The sequence below is a fragment of the Falco cherrug genome, chromosome 5, assembly GCF_023634085.1.
Source record: "Falco cherrug isolate bFalChe1 chromosome 5, bFalChe1.pri, whole genome shotgun sequence".
NCBI classification, from domain to species: Eukaryota; Metazoa; Chordata; class Aves; order Falconiformes; family Falconidae; genus Falco; species Falco cherrug.
In genome coordinates this window covers 32,363,593-32,385,250 of record NC_073701.1, presented here as the reverse complement: position 1 = coordinate 32,385,250, position 21,658 = coordinate 32,363,593, and the positions used below count along the sequence as shown (strand labels likewise).

The 21,658-nt window shown below is 44.5% G+C and overlaps 1 protein-coding gene across 3 annotated transcripts in view; it reads right to left on the bottom strand.

The window, feature by feature from the left end:
- ABTB3 (ankyrin repeat and BTB domain containing 3) overlaps positions 1–21,658 on the bottom strand; it is a 187,641-nt gene that overhangs the window by 23,741 nt on the left and 142,242 nt on the right. For 2 of the 3 annotated variants that reach the window (XM_055710670.1, XM_055710672.1), the window contains exons 5-11: positions 19,522–19,687; positions 15,995–16,084; positions 12,715–12,816; positions 11,507–11,600; positions 11,262–11,397; positions 9,392–9,612; positions 7,806–7,984 (exon numbers count right to left, since the gene is read on the bottom strand). In XM_055710670.1, the coding sequence (XP_055566645.1) occupies positions 7,806–7,984; positions 9,392–9,612; positions 11,262–11,397; positions 11,507–11,600; positions 12,715–12,816; positions 15,995–16,084; positions 19,522–19,687 (988 nt within the window). The remainder of the gene's footprint in view (positions 1–7,805; positions 7,985–9,391; positions 9,613–11,261; positions 11,398–11,506; positions 11,601–12,714; positions 12,817–15,994; positions 16,085–19,521; positions 19,688–21,658) is intronic. The other variant, XM_055710671.1, reaches the window with a different exon arrangement.

Sequence of the window (21,658 nt, the reverse complement as noted above, 5' to 3'; positions counted from 1 at the left end):
ACCCAGTTCAACCTAGCCTAGGTTGGGTTGAACTTAGCCATTCTGGGGTGTGGTCCTACATGGTACTGGACACAGCTGGGAAATGCATAGCCAGTTTCCCCCTGTACCTGTATCATCTTAGTGGCTATGCTTCATACTATCAAGAGGAAAACTTGGGTCAGATTCAGCAGTTAGGCTAAGGTTTTGCTCTTCTGTCACCACACTTTGCTTCAGCTGCCTCTTCTTCATAGGCTCCCCCATTCTCACACCACATCCCTCTCGACTGCTCAAACCCCACTGCTTAGTTCTCCTTACTAGCCTGTAGGTTTCCCACCACCTCCATGTGGCTGCCCTCCACAGTGATAACAAGTTAGGCTGCTTTTCTTTGCCTCTGAAATCCCAAGCGGTACTTTGGGTTTTCCTTCTATTGATGTTACCCTCACCAGCTCAGCCCCATTAACACCGTTTTAATTTAAGTGTGCCAGGCCCTCAAATTCCTCTACCACAAAGCCCCAAAACCGAAAGCTCACCTCTTACTTACAAAAGTTACACACTTACTCTTCCAGGCTCAGTGTCTGCTTGTTAATACATATATCTCCCCAGCAAACAGAGAAACCACGCTGCTCGGGGGACAGGAGTGCTGGCAAGGGTATCTTTTCCTTCCCTGGTACTGAGGATGCTGGAGGTACCCAGGTCTCCACTAAACGCAGAGTGGTAGAAGTGCTGTTTCTAGTCACCCATCTCACACATGGTCCCCAGCAGCTTTTCCAGCGGTGGTGGAGTCTCAGGATACCCTGCGTCCATTGAGGACACATCCATGGACTTCCTTCCACAAGGAGACCCTTGAATTATTCCTCTGTTATGCTCCCTCTCTTCCCAGCAAGGGCCGATAAAGAGCGAAGCAACAGAGAGGGCTTTTTGCCCAGCCCTGAGGGATCAAACACTATGAGACTTTCTTCGCCGTCTCCCTGAACCTTCTCCATCCCGCCTAGGTGTTTCCGCTACAGTCCTCTTGCATAATTCACTTTTGCCAGCTGCCTCAAAACTGATTAAATGCCACTTTAAAGGGTCTCTCCTAGATGATTAAGCAGCACACACATAATTAATGTTAGTCAACAGTTGCAAAGGTAGGGAAGCCCCAGAGGCTGGAGATACAGTTAGAGGCAGTGAACTGTGTAACAAAATGGGTTTTGTTAGTGCTGGGCTCAAGTCCTTCCACTGCAAATACAAACGGAAAAGAATTAATCACAGGTAAGGCACAAATGGACCCTTCAGTTAACTTCTGGGAAAGCTGCCAAGTCTCCCTTTCAACAGGCTCTTTATATCCACAGCTGTGCATTGTATGTAAAAAGCTCAGATCCCCGGGCACAGTCTAATCCCTGGGTGAGAGCCCAGAAAAGGGCAGGTGTCACATCCATGGCATTTATTTATTGTAAATGAAGAAACGGCTCCTGCCTCTGGCAGGGAAACATTTTAGAAGGCAGACAGAGGGTAGAAAAAAAAATCAAACCTGTGTTAGTATGAAGCTGAATCTACGCTATGAAAACACGAGACAGGGTTAAGAGTCTGTTAACATGCCACTCGGTACCTGGCGTTCACATCTCACATGGAGAATGCACGACGTACATGTGTGGATAACTTGCGTCCTGGTTACTCTGAACTGTTTAGACACAGAAGTACTACAAATGACAACGGGCAACATTACAGATTGCTTGAAAACTGTGAAACCTGCCTTACAAAATCACTCAAAGCCCCAGCCAAAAGATCAATCACCAAGCACAGGCCGGGCACCAGCTGACACACAGAAGGGCATTAGCCACTTTGTGGAACCTGTAAGTGGGCACTTTAGCATCCTGGAATATCTTCAGGGTTACTTTTAGTGCAGGTTTTGGTGTGCCTGTCTCCTCTGCGGAAAGTCCACATCCTTCTTCAGTTAAAAATATTTCATTCATCAGCCAAAATATTCCATTTTCAGGTGTTAATTTTTTCAAGAAAGGTAAAATATTATGTGGAGAACAAGTATTTTAATGAAACCTGTCATTATAGTAAAACCTCAATTTTCTGTTGAAAAGCAGTTTAACAAGGAAGTAAAATTTCACCCAGCATAGAGGGGTCTTTCCTGATCTGTCTGTTCCCAGGCAAGAGAAACATGCACAGCACTCTCCCAAGGGAGGGCTTTCCTCTGGGAGTTGACTGTGACCCAGCGCCCGCCCAAGCGCCATACACCATACGGGGGTCACCTCTCTGCTCTGCCCTAAGGCCTTCCTGCACAACAGGGTAGTCTGGCTGCATACAGCAGAACACACCTCCACTCTAGCCCATCTTAAATACTCATTCCAGCCCATCATGAAGCAAAGGACAAAAAGGGGAAATTTCTAGCTCCATCTTCCAGTGCCACTTTCTAGGTCACATGCAGACCTCAGGGAAAAGCTGACGTTTGCTGACCACCATGCCTGGACTTTGTAGAACAGACGCGCAAGCTGAGTCTGTTGACATTCTCTGAGGAACTTCTCTGGACATTTTAGAGGAATTAAATCCAGAAAGACCACAGCAATAAAGAAAAAGAAAGTCCATCTCAAGCTTTAGCTTCTGAACATTTTGCTGGAATGTAGCAGGCAGGTGTTTCAGCATGCTTTCTCTTTGTTGGAGACATTAATTTTTTTTCCCAGTAGTTACTGCATCTATGACAGACACTACATGTTGCTATTTCTCAAAAGATAGATTAACTTCCCCCTCCCCGCACCCGCCAAACTTTACTTTCTAAAAGATTTTGGATTCCAAGTGGCTAAGTTATTGCTGAAAGAGTACTTTAGCTTTTAAACTATATAGGCTAGGTTTCTCAAGATACCCACATGCCTGAATCCTTTTGGAATTTTAAAAACCGGTTATGGTTTTGAATTGTTATTTGTTTTCAATGACTGTGAACTCCAGACTGATGGCTGTTATTCAAAAAGCTCAGCTTTCCAGAAGAGCCTGTGTGCTCCTGCAGGTTTCTTCAGCTGCCTATAGGTGCATTTGTAGAGGTTGGGAAACTCTGCAGGAATTGTAAATTCTGAGGAAACATCTTTGCAAAGTAATTTCCTGTATCTTTCAACAAGCCTGGCTGCAGAGCGTGATCAACACCTCACTAATGGGCTAAATTTTAAAATAAATGACCTTATCACGGACAGAAACTGATACGAAGGATGAAGAGAGAGCTGCAGAACACAACTGAGGAATGGTGGTGAAGGATCCTTCCCCATGACTTTTCAAGCTGATTTTGTCTTGGACAATACACTAGCAGGAATACTTGTAGTCCTAAACCAAGTCTTCCTGGTGTGAAGCACATCCAGTGTCAGGCGGAGCTTCAGACGCTTCAGCATGTGCGCTCAATGCACATGTGGATTAACACACACTTCAGCGACTTGTGCCCACAAAGGGTCCAAGGTAATGGCAAAAGAGCGGATCCTTGCCCATACTACAGGGGGAAGTGAGGAAACTGTAAGAGATTATACGGAACTAAAAGACTGTAGTTTTTCTTGAAAACTAGGCCAAGGACAATCTGATGTAAATTGCTGTATGCAGAAAAAGCAGTGGATGAAACTGGCTCATAACTTCATACTACTGGCAACGGTGCTGGCTCATCTGCATGGGTGATTTTAATGACAATTCAAGCTCATGCAGAGCTCTGGAGTGGAACCTAAAATCAACCTCCTCTGGAGGCCAGAAGTGTTTAACTTCCAAGGCTGTGGTTTTGAGTCTCTCTCTTTCAGGCTGTGGAAATACCAAGATCAATCTGAAAGAGCTCCAGGATTTTCATAGCCAGAAGATGAAGAAGCATCTGTAGTCATTTAGCACATTATCCTCAGGAGAATCTTCCTGCAAAAATGGAAGAGCTGACCTGCAATCCCTGCCCTGGGCACTCCAATCCCCCAGTTCTGGGTGCATCCTCCAAACAGCTCTTTTAAAAGTCTCTATTTGGGCAGGGTAGGAGGGAGCAATCTCCAAGCTGTGACCAGCCCTCAAGTACATCCACTCCTCAGGCAAATATGGTCCTCTGGCATGGGGCAGGAGGGCAAGCCAGCTGAGGGCCAAGCTCAGGCAACACAAACATCAAGCTCAGCTGGAGGCAAAGCAGAGCTTCCAGTGAGAAGTTTGGGAAGGTTTCCCCAGGCGAAGAAGAGGACAACACAGATACCAACAGGCAGGAATTCAGCTGCATCTTCCTATCCTTCTTCTGTTACAAGATCTCCAGTGTCATCTTAGCTTTGAGGGACTGCTCTATGCAGCAGCTGAAGTTTAGCTCAGGGCTGCTCGCTCCCAGAAGTATCTCCCTGGCTTTTGTCTCACACAGCCCTGTCCAAACCACTTCTATCAGGCTATGTTTGTGTGCTTGCCTGCCAGAGATTCAGTCCATCCCAAAATGGCAGTGCCTTTCCTGCTCATCTGGTGGCCCAAATCCACCACCATGTCACTGACATTAGAGCTTTCCCTGTCTGAGTTTTGCTTGCTCTTAGGAAAGTGCCTTAAACCACGCTCTCTGTGTCCTTTGCACTGATGCTGCTTTCTCCAGAGTACCTCATCTCTGGTCTTTGGTTCGGTAATGACCCAAACTCACTGCATGACAGTGGGAACCGTGGGGGAGCAAGTGTAGGGCGATACTCTGCCTGTTCTCACAGCTCTGCCTCGCCAGCATGGAAATACTGCCACTTCTTCGCTCTCCATCCAATTCTCAGCGGTGCAGCTGATAAAGACATTTAAAGGCATGAAAAGAAATGAAAGTGCTCCATCCCACTGGAAGCCACCAGGAGCTGGGTATTGAACCTTCATTTGTGCTTTTGGAAGTCTTCCTCCAGGGCTTTAGTGCAGCAGCGAACAAATGATGTGCAATCTATTCACTGTTCTTACCCGCTTATTTCACAGCTTGAAGAGTGGCAATAAAACTAGGGACTTCAGCTCAGCCGGTTTTGCCTGATTTGCCAATTTTTGTTGACATTCTACATTCCAGCATCAGGACTTCTGCAAATTTTCTTTCTATTTTTATTTCTACTGTCAGTATTCTGGCACATAAATGGGAGTGGAGTGCCACGCTGCCAGACACCAGCATCAGTGCTGGCTGGTGGCACAACTCCCCCATAAACCTTCACATCTAGACCCTCTAGAACAAGCATTTTAAAAGCCATCTATAAGACAGAACGGATTCCTTATATCTGATAGTATTCTTGTACGTATTGGTTGTCAGAGATTCTGAGGCCGAGACTGTCACTCTACGAGGTGCTGAAAATTTGCCTGTTTAATTACCTCAATTTCCCTGTTCGTAACGGAAGGATAAGATCTTCTTCCATGCCTCAACTCATTAATATTTGTAAATTGTTCTGAGATTATGGGATAGTTGGAACTATTTATAGGAATGCAAAATGCCATTTCTATTAGGTGCAAGTTGCCAAGCAATTAAAAGATACTGAGTGTCACAATATGTAGCAAATGGGACACCTTTTTTTAAATCAGCCAAGAAATACCAAGTGTCTCTGTGCCTCCTAGTTGCTTATTTTATACTTTTTGCCCTGAAAAACTCATTAAGGAAATGTACTGGGCCAGACTGTGATGTTGAGCAAGAGCTGTAATCTCTCTCAAAGTTCCCTGCCCACAGGGAAAAGGATGCCCATGTGGGCAAATGAAACTCCTCTCCCTACAGCTCTACAACATGCAGAGCTTTATGATTTGCTGCAGAAAGAGAGGGATGTGAACCACAGTTACAGCCCCTCTACACCTCTTAAAGGACATTTCCTTTCTGTGGGTACACGTGAAGAACAGCCTCTGCTCTCAACCCTTCCAGAGAAGGGGAACATAAGATCCTTTGAATCTCAGCTTTCCTCGGCTGCCTTCTATGGAGTGACCAGGGAGAACTGCTACTGGCGCATTCTGCTACAAATGAATTTACTTTGATTCCTTCCAAAGGGTTGCATAGAGTCTGTCCTCATTTCTGTCTGGGAAAGCTTTCCGAGAGGCCATTTGGACAAGACTGCTGCAGTAATTCATGCCATTTGCAGTCAATTTGTAAACCCTTACTGTGTCCCAGAATGATTAATTATTTTCCTAAGAATATGAAGCAGTGTATGTGTGTGTGTTTGTGAATATGCTTGCTCATGAAGAGTGAAGACAGGCAGTTCCCCCAGGCCCAGAGGCAGGAATAAAGATCAGCACGGATTCCTTCTTTGTTGTGTAGGAGTTTCTGTGGTACTTCAGTTGTTTCACCCCTCCACATTTTAGGTTTTAAGTGAACCCAAAGCAGAAGGTAGCAGGTCTCCTACAATAGACTCTGGAAGACCCAGTCTAACATGTCCTGGTGGTATAATCCTATGTTTATACCCTATGTATAACTTACCCTAACAATGATCATCAGCCTTGGCTTCAGCCACCCAGGAGAAGAGCAATTAAAGCCGCGCCTCATCTTAGATTACGAGGTGTAAACTTAATTTCTTTGAAGTTTTCAATATGATTAGTTTTGTAACAGCTTTCAAATCAAACAGCACCTTGCTGGTAATTTCTGGATGAACATACATTAACTCAATCAAATTCAGAACAAGGAATCTACAAATCCTAGGATTTGGAATGATTTCCTAAAAGCTATCTCAAATATTCTCTATAAATAACCATCCAATACAAACTAATCCCAAAGGGAAGGCTCGTGGGAGCAAAAATCAGAACAATTGCTGGAACAAATGCTCAGGATTTGCTTGGGATGGTAGTCTAAGCCCTTTCTTGCAGCAGGATACAATAAATCCATGTAGGCTTCCACTAACTAGCCACTATACTAAGTCTGGAACCTTTCAGTGTTAAGTGCCCATACCAGAACCTCTCCCCTTTTCGCATTTTTAGGCTATTGCTGCAGGTGCTAAAAATTATTTGCTCCTTGCTGTTACATGCAGAGTTGGGTGAGAATTTACTGACTTCCCAGTTAAACAGTTAGAAGACCATACCAACATGTATCGTAGTGTATGAGAAAAAGAACAGCAATCAAATCCTTTTTAGGCTTTTCATCACTAAAATGATTTTCTGGTAACAGCACAGTTGACTGGGCATTCCTTGGGAGCAACTGACTATTGGGGGACTGGTAGAGAAGAGACTGTTAGTTAGGAAAAGTTTTAAAAGGAAGTATCTATCCTTCACTAGGTAAGACATTTTCCTCTCCTTGTCTGCCACATGATCATCCCCTTTGCTATTATAATTGTATACCCAATGGTACCTCCCTCAAAAGGTTTTGTTCAACTGATTTGTCTGGCTAAGAAAATGTCAGCTGAAAGAATAAATTTGGGAAGGGTGCAAGCACAAACACACAGAAGATTTTAAAAAATTACCCCGTTCTGTACTTCTAGAAACCAGTCTCCCCACAAGTTTCACAGTCCAAATCCCACATGAAGGGAAGAGAAAGTCATGTGACAGGTTAAAGAAATCCAAAGCAAACTTGAATATTAGCTTTGTTGTACTGTCCTGTGACACAAGTTGGGTAAAGTTACTCTTTGGGCTGGTTTGCTTATGAACTCCTCTTGCCATACTGCAGTGACCCTTTTGACTTTAATTTCAGCACTGTGCAGAAGCTTCTGCTGTCTCTCCAGCTTATTGTCAGCATCAGTATTAAGCTGTTCTAGCAGGAGATGTGATTAACTTGCGTGTTCTTAACCCATGCTTCCCCAGTGCAAAAACCTGAGATACATAATACAAATAATAATAAATCCTATACAGTCTGAAAAAGCTTTGGAACAGCTGTGCACAAACAGTATCACAAGCTTTGTGTCTTAGGGGATGGGAATGAGGCTGATTTTTTAAAAACGCACTATTTATCCTACCTTGCTGGCTTTCAGTATCTCAAACATCAGAGGCAACCCTTGTGTGATGAGTTCCTCTGTGTATTCTTCTTCCTGAATGGACTTGAATTCCTTTAGCAAGCACTGGATGAGGGGTCGTCTGTGCTGCTGGAAGGATGTGCGCAAGGACTCCAGCCACGTATGCAGCGTCCAGGGAACACCTATAGATAGAGGACAGAGCTCACTCCCAGCTTCAGAGAAGGATGTGCCCTTCTGCTTTTTTACCTTTATTTATGTTAAGATTTTAAGCAAAAGCTGCCAAATAATCCTAGAAATCAAATTCTTATTTATCCCTGATTGAGAAGGCCATCGGTTATCAGGAATCCCAGAGTTAATGCACAGAGGCTTTCCTCCAGATATTAAGAGAAGACTGTGGTCTCTCTGCTCATCTAGCTTTCAGCTCCTCTGCTGAGAGTGCCAACTTGTGGTAATTACTGTGGTGCTCTGTCATGCAAAAACCTTTTGGAACCTAGATTTACACTAGCTCGTTTGTTTGAATGCAGCCCGGGAGAGCCACTGAATGGTAAAAAACCTGATTTTGGTCACTACGCACCTGGATTCAAACTGGTGGTCTTCAGAGTAAAACTTTCTTTAAATGCTACCCCATGTCCTCTCCTGATCATTACTGTTTTCCCTAAACAGCACTGGGAGCGTTAAGCAGATCAGCCTTTTCAAGCAGTTTGTCGTGGCAGAACCACTCTCCAGGAACTTAAAGGGAACTGCTCCCATGCACTGAGTGAGAAAGCACATGGAGCTAAAATACCTCTGCAGGCATTAGGCTGGATGTGACCTAGTTTCTGCTCTTGCAGAACAGAGCAGGAGAAAGCAAAAGCCTGGTGTTTGGCTACAAAAGGTTTTTCCTTCCATTTCAGCAAACGTCCAGTGCCTGGAGAGGAGCCCCGTTACTCTCCTCCTGTTCATTGCCAGGTCTTTGCCTGCTCAGCCCACCCAGCGAGCCATCGCTCAGACCACCGCACACCCTGACCCATGCCATGTTCCCAGGGCTGGAGCATCACACCGGCCAGAGACGTGTCAGGCACGCAGATCAATGGGGATGGTAAATACACAGTCCAGACCGAAGCTCCTCTGCGCTACCCGACCACCCTCCCCACAGGCACAAGCAACTGCCCAGCCCGCTGGTTTGATGTTCCAGCCCCGCACTGGTAGAGTTGGCATACCAAGAAACCAGCTCCCTGCTCCTGCCCTCAGAGGCTCACAAGCCTCAGAAAATAAAAGATGTTTTAGTGGTGGACTGCTTTACAGCAGAGTGTGAAAGAGAAGCTGTTGGTGAACACTGCTCCAGAGTCTTACTTAATGCCCTGCCACACAGCAGTGAAGATGGCTGCTGGTGGAAACCGCTCCATCCTGCAGAGAAGTGCCAGTGGCCCCTGAACAGGAGCTGTGGAGCCGAAATGGGCTGGGAACATGCCAAACACCCCATCGCCTTCTGCTTCCACAAGGGCTGAGGAAGGTGCAGCTGTGGTCAGTTTAAGCAACAGCCCGTCAAGAGAGATGCGTTTCCTACAGCGGTCTCTCCCCGAGGGAGAGGAGCGGGCGCCAGGACTCACCTATGCTCCGTATGTCAATGGTCACATCCACGTAGCCGTGCTCGGCGCTGTGGTACATGGCCTCCTTCAGGGCTTTCAGCTTGGCCTTGCTGTTGCGGCTGGCACAGAGCGGAGCTGCCCCCGAGTCAGGCAGGTCCGTCCCCTCGGCCAGGATCTCCTCCAGTGACAAAATATCGCTCTTCTCCTTCTCCGGCTGAGCAAGCAGCTTACGAAAGACATTCCTGTCAATCGCAGCACAACAGAGAGAGGGGGAGAGGGAGAGAGAGGGCAGGAGAGCAGAGTCAGTGGCTAGGCTTTCGTTGTGCCCAGCGTACTTGCTGTGACATGGCAAGTTAGGACAACCCAACCAGGAGATTACTCTAGTTAGTGGCAGAACCAGCTGACAGCAGACCTGAGGCAAGCACAGCATCTGCTAGCCCACCTGCACTGCCTGGGCCACATCCGTGAGACACTGCTGTCACAACAGGAACCATACAGATGTCATGTGAGTGGTGGCATCTCATGGGAACAGAGACGCATGAGCTAAACGTGACTCAGGACTTCTTCCCACAACCTGGGAAGGCTGAGGTGCCTGTGGGACAAGCTCTCAGGACTTCCACCATGGAGGCCACTTGAGAAGGGAGCTGCCTGGAGCTACTGAAAGCACCACCACTTGATTACACTCAAAGCGGTCTGGGGAAGCTGGAGCAGCTAGACATTCAACAAGGCCAGTCAGGGTAGGTTCGAGCACATCTGGGACCACTTTGCAAAGCCACAGATCCAGTTGAGCTATCAAATAATAAAGCCCAAACACAGAGACTTGGTGCCCTCAGGTCTGTACCAGCGTAACCTCCTCTATTTCAAGAGTCGCTCCTGGTTTCACAGGTGTGAGAAAAGAAACCAGGCTGGCCCCCATCCCACCTCCCTCCTACTCCAGCATCCTCCCTGCACCTGCTCAGACCCTGGTGTGGAGTGGCAGCAGGGCACGGCATGTCCCAAACAAATTTCAGGCAGAGAGGGAAGGAGGAGGTTGTGTTTGTGAGCAGTGTACAGGCAGAAGCACAAGAGCCAGGGCCTGCAACATGCACAGCCAGCAGCCAGTCTGAGGACAGCTCCAGGTCCTCCTTGGGCACGTGGCTCCCGCTCGTGCTGGCTGAACGTGAGACCCCGATAACCAGATTGCCTTCTCTGTCCCAGGGATCCCTCCCGGGCTGCAGACGGGCAGTGTTGTGCGAACCTGCCCTGACATGCCGTTAGCATGTTGTTAGACTAGCAGCTCGTCTCTAAGCAAACAGACGGTAGGTACTGTCTCTAACCTGTATCTATGTTCCTCTGGATGGCTACAATCAGAAAAGTAGGAACGTGAAGATCATAATACTAATCCATTACACTGCAGTCAACTCCTGAGCGTTGCAAGATCATGCATGCCAGGTGCTCATTTCATTACTTTTTTTAAAAAAAAATTTGCAGCATACATACAACGTGAAGACACACAGGACTTTGCAGTAAACACAGATGGAGAAACTCTATTCAACAAAAATTAAGGCTGCAGCAGTACAGACACCATTCGCTCAAACCTGAGAAATACATCAAGACATTCAGAAGGAATGTCTTTGGCATTCCTTTCTGCAGTCACATCAGCTGCCATTTAACAACCATTACATTGCAACACACCACAAGGAGTCCCTTTCCTTTTTTTTAAATCAGGTATCAAAAAGCAGCTTGTACCACCAACTGGTTAAATTCACATGCTAGCAAAAAGCCTTACATCTCTGCTCAGTTGGTGGCATGTTCATTTATTCATGCAGAACTTTCACCCATCTGCTCAAACCGGATGCCGAGGCAAAAAATAAGCACTTGAAGGATGCCACTAGACTTGTTCCCACTCTACCTGTGTCCATGTGCAGCAGCCTGACTGAAAGAGTTCATGTCACCTTGTGGAGTCATGGAAATGCCATTCCTGTACATTGTTCCTATCATGGGGTCAGCTCCTCGCTCCAACAGTAAACTGACCAGTTCAAAATTTCCTGCAAGTCAAGAGACGCATTTTTACTTCTTTCAAAATCTAGTATTTGCCCACCTAAAACACAGATAACAACTGAAGAATATATTACAGTGGGAGAAGAAAGTCCTTACCAGCAGCTGCTGCCAACTGTAAAGGAGTTTCAGAGTAATTTTCCTCTCCATGCTCCAAGGAACCTTCTACCTTTGCTCCAGCATCCAGCAGCAGCTAGAAAGAAAATTCACTATTTAGAGCAACTGGGGATATCACAGTCTTCAGAGTTCATGAACAGTGACGAATGAGAATCTAATGCTTCTTGTCATCTGCAAACCAGATATGATGGAGACAAGTGACATGCAAATTCTGCCCATTGTTTCACAGAGGCAAACTGATTCCTTTTTTCGCTCATTTTACGCTGCCAGACACCAGGAACACTAGTGTCCAGCTTTAGAGCCAAAAAAGTGTAACCCAGTGTTTCTGAATGGGAAATGGGGTAAGGTCAGTGTTAAGGAAGTAATGCACTGAAGATGGAAGTACTGAAAATTAGCCCAACAAGCATCCTTCCTTCATGGTCTTCTAGAAGCCCAGCACCATCCTAAAATGGATTAGATTTCAATTGCCTCCATCATAAAGACATGACCAAAAGAAAGGCAATTCTTAAGAACCAATTGTGGCAATGAGTCCAAAAGCTGTGATCTCCATCAGGGACACTTCCACGTGAATAACAACAATGCTGAAAACAACACTGGCCAAGAAGAGCAGGATGGAGCCTGTGCTCCAGCCCCCTCTTGGCCATTTCTGTCTTGAGACCTTCACAGTTTTGGCGCTTCATTAAGTGTGCCATAGACACAGCTGTTTTGAAGAATAAACCTTCTCAGTGTCTGAGATGCCAAAGCACAGAACCACCATACCCTACGTGACACCTCAATGGGGGAAGGAGAGCGAGTGCTTCTCCCCCTCTGGAGCAGCACAAGGGCTGTTTGTCCACCTCTTCTCCACCAAGGCAGCAGTTTTCTGTTTGCTAGAGTATTATAGTGTAAGAAAGTGTAATGAATGAATAAACAAACATATAAAACAAGTGGTCAGGAAGGAGCACAAGGAGTTGTCAGACTTTCTTTGGTGCAATTTTGCTTTAAGATTGTCCTATTTAAACCTCATATTGGTTAAAGGTTTGAACACCACATTCACTATATAATAGGTCTTTTATATATCAGTACACTCTAGAAGAAGCAGAAGTAACCAATATGAGTATGACAAGAGGATACTGGTTTGAGATGGATGTAATTAGAACTGAAGAGGAGAAACAAAAGAATGAGATGCAGGTAGGGAAATACAATAATACCTGAACTACAGGAATATGTCCATGCAACACAGCAAATGTCAGAGCTGTCCAATGGCGGGTCTCAGGGTGGACGGATGGGTATTTATGAGCAGTACTGACAACCTACAAACAAATTAAAGTTATTTTTTTTAAAGAGCTATACGTAATAAAATTCAACCTGCCTGAAAGCCAGGCACGTGAGGGATAAGTGAAATAGAAAACCTGGGAAGGGTGCTTTACAAAATGATTGGCTTCATTTTTTTTTTCCTGTAAAAATTTTCTCAATAGTAAAACTGTTCATGCTGATTTGACAGCTTGAATAGAGTCCATACCAAATGAAGTCTTTTTACCAACTACTGTAGCTCCATCTAAACCACTGGCCACCAGATACTTTTGCACAAGGTCAAAACATCCACAGCTGGTTACAGCAGCACACACTGGGGAAGCAGGGACGGATCAGGACACTTACAGCTAAGGATCACTCCCACTGACTTCACCAGACCCTGTACCAACAGCTCTGGGTCTTGGGATTGCTCCAGGCCCAAAGAAATCCTTTCCACATAAACTCCTATGACATTTGTCACTGCTGTCATGAAAGACACATCACAAGCCCTACCCTAGAGTGCACAGGTGTGCTTCCAGGCTCCTCCTCTCCCACTGGAGGAAAAATATAGCTGCGAAGTGAAGGGGCAGAGTAGCACTTCAGGAATGATTTAAAAAAACTGTCATTTTTACTGTCTTCTCCTGTCTGAGTTGAGCTAAAAGAGCAGGGTGGTGACAGTTAAGACAGATGCAAACTATATCCTTAGAAAACAAAATGGTATTTTTCACATTGCTCCTTCGATTTTCTATGCCTTAGCGCCTGGTTCCTCTAGTGCAGACATCGGGGAAGATGAATAACCACTCTGCTTCCCATTCCCTGTCTTGAAGAGGGGGGTATTAATATTGACGAGGTTCACAAAGATGGTAAAAATCTAATGAACATTTGCAATCCAAGACTGCACACTCAGATGGAGTGTGACACTAAAATTCAAAATCTTATTATTGACCTTCAGAGGAGGACTAAAATCAGAGTAAAAGATGAACCATCTCATCAGCCAGCTATGCTTTCACTATCTTGTCTGAAGTACTTTTATCCATGTAGGGGAGCAGGGCCAGTTATTAAATGCTCAGTTGCACTAGCAGCTCACATTTCCAAGCACCACATGCAGCGTTTTGCTAGAAGCACACGACCAGGACCTCAGTCCCAAGGACAGGGATGAGGGCAAACACTGAAGAGCCCATGCAGATCCTGCAACTTGCCAGAGTGGATCTGCACCAGCACCTGGCTGTCATCACCCAGGTTTGCCAAGGAGAGAGCTCAAAGTGTAACAGGAAAAGTTTGCTGGCCTCTCAGCAAAGGCATGGTACTTCTTTGGGTCTGTGTTTGCTTAGAAGGAAGAGGATTGAGCAGCTTGTGCCTTGAGGTTTAGGCTGGGGAGCAAGAGCAGCGGAGGCTGAGGATGGGCACGATCACAGTTTAGTGAACACATCCAGCTCCTCCTCAAGCATGGCCTCTCACCACTGTTTGGGGCAGCCCACGGAAAGCGGCATAGAAAAGGAAGTCATCCTAACTCCTTTGCTCCTTTGGTTTTTGGATTAGAGTTCTTTCCAGATGACATGGTGTTGCAAAAGACCTGTGGTGGACTGGGCTTTTAAGGCCTCAGTTGAGATTTGCTGAGCAGCTACAGGTCCCTCTGACTCCAAAGCAAACTGCAGCTTCTCAGCACATCTGGAAATGAGTCCATTTTTGCTAAAGATGGGCAATCAAAAAGGGAGGCACCCAGTATTTGACGCTACTTTTGGAAACATATATATATATATATATAACTGATTTGCAAAGTGAAAGGGGGAAAATGATGCAGGCACCTGACAGAGTATTTATTTTTGTTCATGGTTGATTTGCCTTTTTTTTGCTGTAATTGCCCAATTTGCACAGTTCGTTGTGGTGTGCACAAATCATCTCATAATTGCACACCATAATTATTCACAGTTCTTGTCCCAAAGTGTTTTCATTTCATTTTAGAGCAAACACTCTACAGAAATGAATCAGGGAGGTTCACATTCCTCACTAGAGCTGTTCTCTCAGATGTCAGCAGTTTCAGGAAGACAAAACTGTTTAAATTTGCATTTGCTTCAAGTCTGGAATATTACTGGACCAACTGGGAGGACTGCTCCTAATGAAAACTTGTCCTAGGAACCAGCTAATTCCATCTCACCTCTGAGGCACAGGCAGGGTTAAAGGAGAGATCAGTCTCCATGCCCAGCCAGTCTTTGGTGTACCTACTGAGAGTGCTGACAAGGGTTCAAGTATTCAATTATTGCCAGCTCTTGAGGGTGGTGTGCTTGAATTTGGGGAACTGAAATCATCAGCTGACTTCACATAAGCCACCAAACAGCAGTCACATAGTAGTGACTATCGGTCTCTTAAAAGTGACATCCATTTCTGCTTTTAAATTAGATTTTTCAAAAGTGCAAAACGTCTGGCTGAAAGCAGTGACTACAATTTATCAGCTCGCTCAAGTCCAAACAGAACAGATGGAACACAGATAAGTGAAGCAGACAGCTTAATTTACTCATGACCTCAACAAATTGAAACTGGAATCATTAACAAATAATTCTTTCACGGATTTTCAAACGGCTTTTAAAAAATGTACATACCTGCATTGCACTGAGTTGGACCACAGATTGTTTGGTGGACAGATTGTGTAAGTTTGTGATGTGCATTCATCAAAGAGACATTTATATTCTGGGAGCTTCAAGCTCCTTATTCAACAGTTTTTACACCAAGGTACTTTGTAAAACAAAACAGTGGAATCTACATTGCACTTGTGTGCTGGGGATGCTTAGCTGGAACATCCCGATGCATAGAAATGCTCAAGCTTTGGCACATTACCAGACAGATATTTCTTTTACCCCCTTCACTTTAACTCAGCTAAGATTCAGGGAGTCCTTCCAGTATCATTGGAGCTGTGCTCTGTGCTAGCACTAACGCCTGTATTCATTCGCAGTGTGCAAACACAACTAAATTGATATTACCTGTGGGGCAAGTCTGATGACTTGACCCCCTTCTGTGCAGTGAATCCCAATTTTAACCTAATGCAGTCTGATTTCACTATTCATTTCACGTGGTGCCATGGAGGATAAGAGAAATTTATCTTTTTTTTAATTCTTGGAATTTTCCCTCTACTACAGTTGCAGGGGGTAGTTTAAGATGTAGACAAATAACAGAACAAAGATACAACCAACAGAAAGTCCTCACCTCAGCATTCAGATCTGCTCCAGCATCTAGCAGCATCTGCACCATAGCCTCATCACCCCTGACACAAGCATACATCAGTGGAGTCATGCCCTAGTCATTTTTTGGAGTTAAAAAACAAAGGAATTGACAAATTTAACACAGAACTCTCTTTAATTTTCTTAAACAATTATTTAAGTATATATCATCAAGACTAACAGTATGTATGTAATGAAAGCCATTACCTCTGTTACAGACATGCCCCTCAGACTAGCAAAAGCTGAACATTTTTGTAAAATCTCCATTTTTGTTGTCACTTGTGTTGACTGTGTTTTTTTCACGTTATCCTCAGCATCCTCAGCATGGTGAGTGAAACCAGGCTTGCCAGCCTCATCTCCACCTTCATATACTAAACCGAGCATCTTTGTTTTTGGAGCCCGAGAAATGTTTTTATCAAAGCAACTGTATTTCCACCAGTATTTTAAAGAGAGTAATTCTATTCAGTTTTCTATGAACACAGTTTCATAAAAACTAACCTTTTAGTAACTGAAAGAGTCTTTAAAAGCATCTCAACTCCTCTTTAAGATAGGTCAGATTTGGGCACAGCTTTTTCAATGCAGATACCGTAAGGGGCTGGGAATGTCAAGGCTTTGTACAGCACTCCCTAGCAAACAAGGACTTAATTTTAAATGAAATGCCAGACAGTATTGCTGCAAGTTGCCGTCTCTAGGAAAACGTGGCCCTTTTTGGAGGAAAAGTAGATTAAGTGACCCTTCACTACAGAACCACCACAATGCCATTTGTATTAATCTAAAATACCTGCTGTGGCTGATCACCATTTCCCTTAAGATAAGTATTACCGTGGCTGTGGTAATGAGTCCAGATGAACCCCTGAAAAAGTTGTTAAATCTACCATAAATTATAACAGAAAAAGCTGCTTATTAAATACAGTAGGGGGTGTTGATAAACAGCCACCAGTTGGTTTACAGTAAATCTACTGTAGCACGCAGCTACCTCTCATGCAGGTTTATAGCCTATCTCAAGGTCCCCTGGTAAATTTGCTGTCAGACGATAGCCCATTTGCTCTTTAACCTGAGTGCTGCCGTGAAGTGAAGTGATTTTCAGAGAAACTGGAAGTGCCCAGCATGGCCAGTCACAGAGCCATGACACCTCTCTTCCCAGCAAGAGCCCAGCACCACTGTTTTGGTTGAACTGCCCCATTTTTCCTGTTTGCATGCAAGGCTAAAGGTAGTTGGTGCTTATATATGGACAGGCTGCTCTTGTAGAGAAAATATAAATTAAGGTTTGCCCCTGCAAGGTATTGAGATCTCTCCTGAAACACACTGACCATTTCACAGGAGCAGATCTGCAGTGTCTTACAGAGACACAGAATAAGGGTATAGGCATTTAGGGACTCATGCCAATATCAAGAAAAAACAAGTTCACCCCAGGCAAGGAGAGTTCTTGAAGTTTCTTGCAAAGTTGAGTGACTTGAAGTTACTTGCAAAGAGAATTTGAAACTACTTCAGCTACAGTCAGTGGCAAAACATTTCCTTTGGCAGTCCATACACACTACAGGAACAAACAGGACCACAAGAATTACAAAAAATTGTGTTTGGACCTTGAAACATGCAGACAGGATGGCAACTTAAAATTAAAGACATGTTCTTTCAACTGTTTTTTTTTATTTCTGTAAGTGGCATCATTTGATAATTAAAAAAAATAATAATTGATAAATATATAAAAAAAATTAGCACAAGGGGTCTAATCAGATCTGAAGAAAAGAATTTGAAATCCTGTGCCGGTGCTCACCCCTGCAAGATGCAGCACGTGGGCAGCCATGGCAAATAACCCTGTAGCAATGCCTGGAGCAAAGGGTCTGCCTGGGGACGACATGGGATATTTTGGCACTGCTGAAGCTGAAGACGGACTTACCACTGACTAAAAGGGGCTCAGAATGTCATTCTGCAGTATCAGGGTTCTAAAGAGTTAATAAGGTTTCCAACCTCCTCTTCCCTTGCACTGCTGTCCCTGCTGCTTTTGCCTCTGCCAGTCCCCCCAGGCTTGCTCTGCAGCTCAGCCTTGTGCTGCAGCATTGCTCAGCCCCCCTCTCTTTGCAAGCGAGAGGAATGGATTTTTAATGAGCCCGTCATTAGTGTTTGACACAGGAACATGGTAACAAGGTGCACAGTCAGTGCATCAAAGCGCATTTGGCTTTCGGCAAAATAAAAAAAGTACTCTCTTTCAGCCTTTTATTGCTTAGGGCTCTGTCCTACAAGATGTGGGACCCTACAACATGTGGGATCTCACAAGATGTGGGATGTTTGATCCAGCAAAGCATTTAAGCACAAGCTTAACTTTCAAATAAGGATGTAAGCGTACATCCAGGGATAAGCATATGATTAGGTGCTTCGATGAATTAAGCCAGTGTTCCCAGGTTTCAGCCTGGAGGACAGAGGAAATATATTGTGAAAAGTTTCCAGGTTCAGACTAATTTAAAATAATAATAAATTAAAAAATATAATGTATGAACCTTGGAATGAGCAGCCTGATACAATTTTTTTAATTTCAGGAAGTACTGCCCGTAAGTTTTTCTCCAACAAATCCACAATATTGACTCGGTCTGAAGCTACTGAACAGCAACGTAACTCACAATCTTGGAGCAGCTTTCATCTCAGAAGACTAAACACACTAGCAGTTCAGCTCCTGTCCCAAGTGACCACCTCAGGGGTGGCAGCTACCTGCCTCCTGCCAAAGGAGATGCCACAGCTCTGGGAACATGCAGTGACACTTTTACCAGGGGGACCGGAAAATTCAGTGGACTCTAAGAGGAAACTGTAGTATCCACGGCCATCATTTCCCACTGGGAAGGGGGAACCACCTTGGTGAGCATCACAGTCCAACAGACTGCTGCTAGTAGGTAGCTGCAGAGGCAGGCTTATCCCCAGACACAACCACCAGTCTCATGAAGGTGTAACTCCAGGGAAATTAAGGCTTCTCAACTGGTGGATGTTGTCCACAATGACCAGCGGAGGGGTAACACTGCAGAGATACCTTCACCTCTGGAAGGTCAGTTCAAACTGGGCTGAACTCAATTAAAGAGTGCCAGCAATTAATTGTTTCCTGCCAGGGGTGTACGTGAAAAGTGTTGCAGATCCCAAGGCAGTGTTCAGTGTTAGAATGCTCACCACACGAAGCCATGCCCCACACCACTGTTCACGGCACTGCAGCAGTTTTAAGTATTCAGATGAACGCTAAACTCTCTTGGGATCTTCTGGCTTTATTCGACTCAGTTCACTGTTAAGATTTCAGGGGATGCACATGCCCTCGTGCTGAGTTAGTTACCTCAGTACCAACGAATCAATACAGCTCGGAAAGACCAAACTTAACGTAGATGTTCACCTGGCAATGCTTTACCTCAGTGTTAAGTAATGCACATAAAGCATTAAGGTCCTGCCTATGTTTAGGTGAAAGCTGGGGCTTGTTTTCTGTGATAAGCAGACAAAACTCTCACATTTCACAGTCGTTTCTTTACGTTTCTATCTCGTTACCTGTTCACTCATGCTGTTAATCCCATCCGGCCCCAGCAAGGATATGGCTTGTTTAACCAGATCTGTCCGGCCACAGTTGAGCATCCGGAAGCCCAGGTCCTGCTTGAACTTCGCTTCAGTGGCAACTGCATCCAGTTTCCGAGATGCACAAAAACAGTCGTCAATTCTGTGGATGTGAGAAATACACTCCCTCAGAGGACAATCAGAGGACAGGCCTTGCTGTTCCTACAAAAATAATACTTTGCCCTGTCTTTGAAGGATGTAGGTCATGCACATATTCATTCTCCTTTGACCTGCGTGTTTGAGGGAAGTGCTGAATAGGAAATGTTAATGCGAGCTAATGGAGATTGCCCTTGGTCTATCCTTCATGGGACAAGTACATTTTATAAAAAATTGGGCAAAAAAAGCACAGCTTTCACTTGATTTTGTTTCCCTGTTTAAGCAATGCACAATACCAGTCTCACTGCAAGTTTTCTCACTGCACAGTGAGGTTATCTGGTCCCCTCGATCTCTGAAAAGTTTCAGTGGCTTCAGTAAGCTTTGAAATTACATCAAATGGATGTATAATCATTGTCAATACAACAAAGAAAATAATGTCACTCCTAACACCTTTAAGGATCTTCCCAGCACAGCCCAGTACAGTAACAGGGAAGCCTTTTCTGCAAGTTGCAGAATCCCAGACTGGCTGAGGTTGGAAGGGACCTCCGGAGGTCATCTGGTCCTCCAACTCCCCTGCTCAAGCAGGGCCACCTGTAGATCAGTGCACCATATATATGATCAGGGAGAAGGCAGACTTGCCAGCTAATCTTGGCAAAACACCACAAATCCTTGCTGGCTGCGTCTAACAGACGAGATGTCATTCTTTTAAGGTCTTACTCAAAAGATCTCCAAACTGTAAACTGCTCAAGATACCCATTTCAAACGGAAGAAGGGCTGGAGTTATTTAGCAAGATGTGAATCTAAAGCTCTAGAGAAAGCCACGCAATTCAAGTCTGATGTTTATCCAACTTTGTTTCATCTTATTAAAAGACAGATTTGCTTTTCTTTCATGCTGAGGAGTGTCTGGGGCAGAGGGTGGAGTCCAAATCCACAGTGCTTTTGGTGTGAACTTGGATAAAGGACTGTTTGGAAAAACATCACTTTCATTCTCCAAGAATGCTAGGTCAGAAAACGAGGGGCTACTACGAATGAACACCAAAATGAAGATCAAAAGTGAAAAAGTGAAACATACATCAAATACTTGTTTTCTATTTCGTATGTAAAAAAATGCAGGAAACCAAAAGAAAAATATAAACAGCACATCATTATCATTTAAATTTCTTCTTCAAAGCGCTTTATCAGAGCTTTAAAAATATATAACACTGCTTAATATTTAACAGCAATATGCAACAAATATGCTGTTTATATAAAAGCAGTGGTATGCAGCAATAGCTACTCTTTCAACAGAGGAAGGAAAGTGAGATGAAAAACACAAAGTATTTTGATCAAAGCTTCTGCAGGACTTAGTACTGAAACTGGCATCTGTGCTCAAAGCTTGCTCTCTGCTGTGCTGGGCCACGACCAGTCTGAAAGACAACAGATAGTCTGTTGATGTTCATACTATGTGCTCAGTTTGGGATTTGACTGCTAAAGAGTTGATGTCCTAAGAATGCAAACAAGGTATGCTTGGAGTATCATTACTCAGGGGAACAAGGATGACACTTCATCACAACAGCATGCTGCAAGATTAATAATACACAACACTCGGTTACAACAAATACACCATAACAGCAGTAACAGATTCTGCACCAGTAATATGCCAGAATATTAAAAACCACAGAGATTAAGAAAGCAATGCATAGCAAGAGTTTTCTGCAGTAGTTTCTGAGCAAGTTTAAGGAAAAAGCAAAACCAGCACAGATACTGAGGGCTGAGCTCAATGACACCAAGATCCACAGGAGCAATTGCAGCTTAACACATTCACACTGTACGGCACATTTCTGACACAAGAGCTACAGCAACATTTGGTACTTGTTACCCTCATAGCATGAGATTCTAGAGATCATCTGTGCCCTCCTTTAATGTATGGCAAAGATAAAGCATGCTCAGAAGTTAGGTGGTGGGGGTTTTGGTTCATGGAGAGAGAGTCTGGACCTCC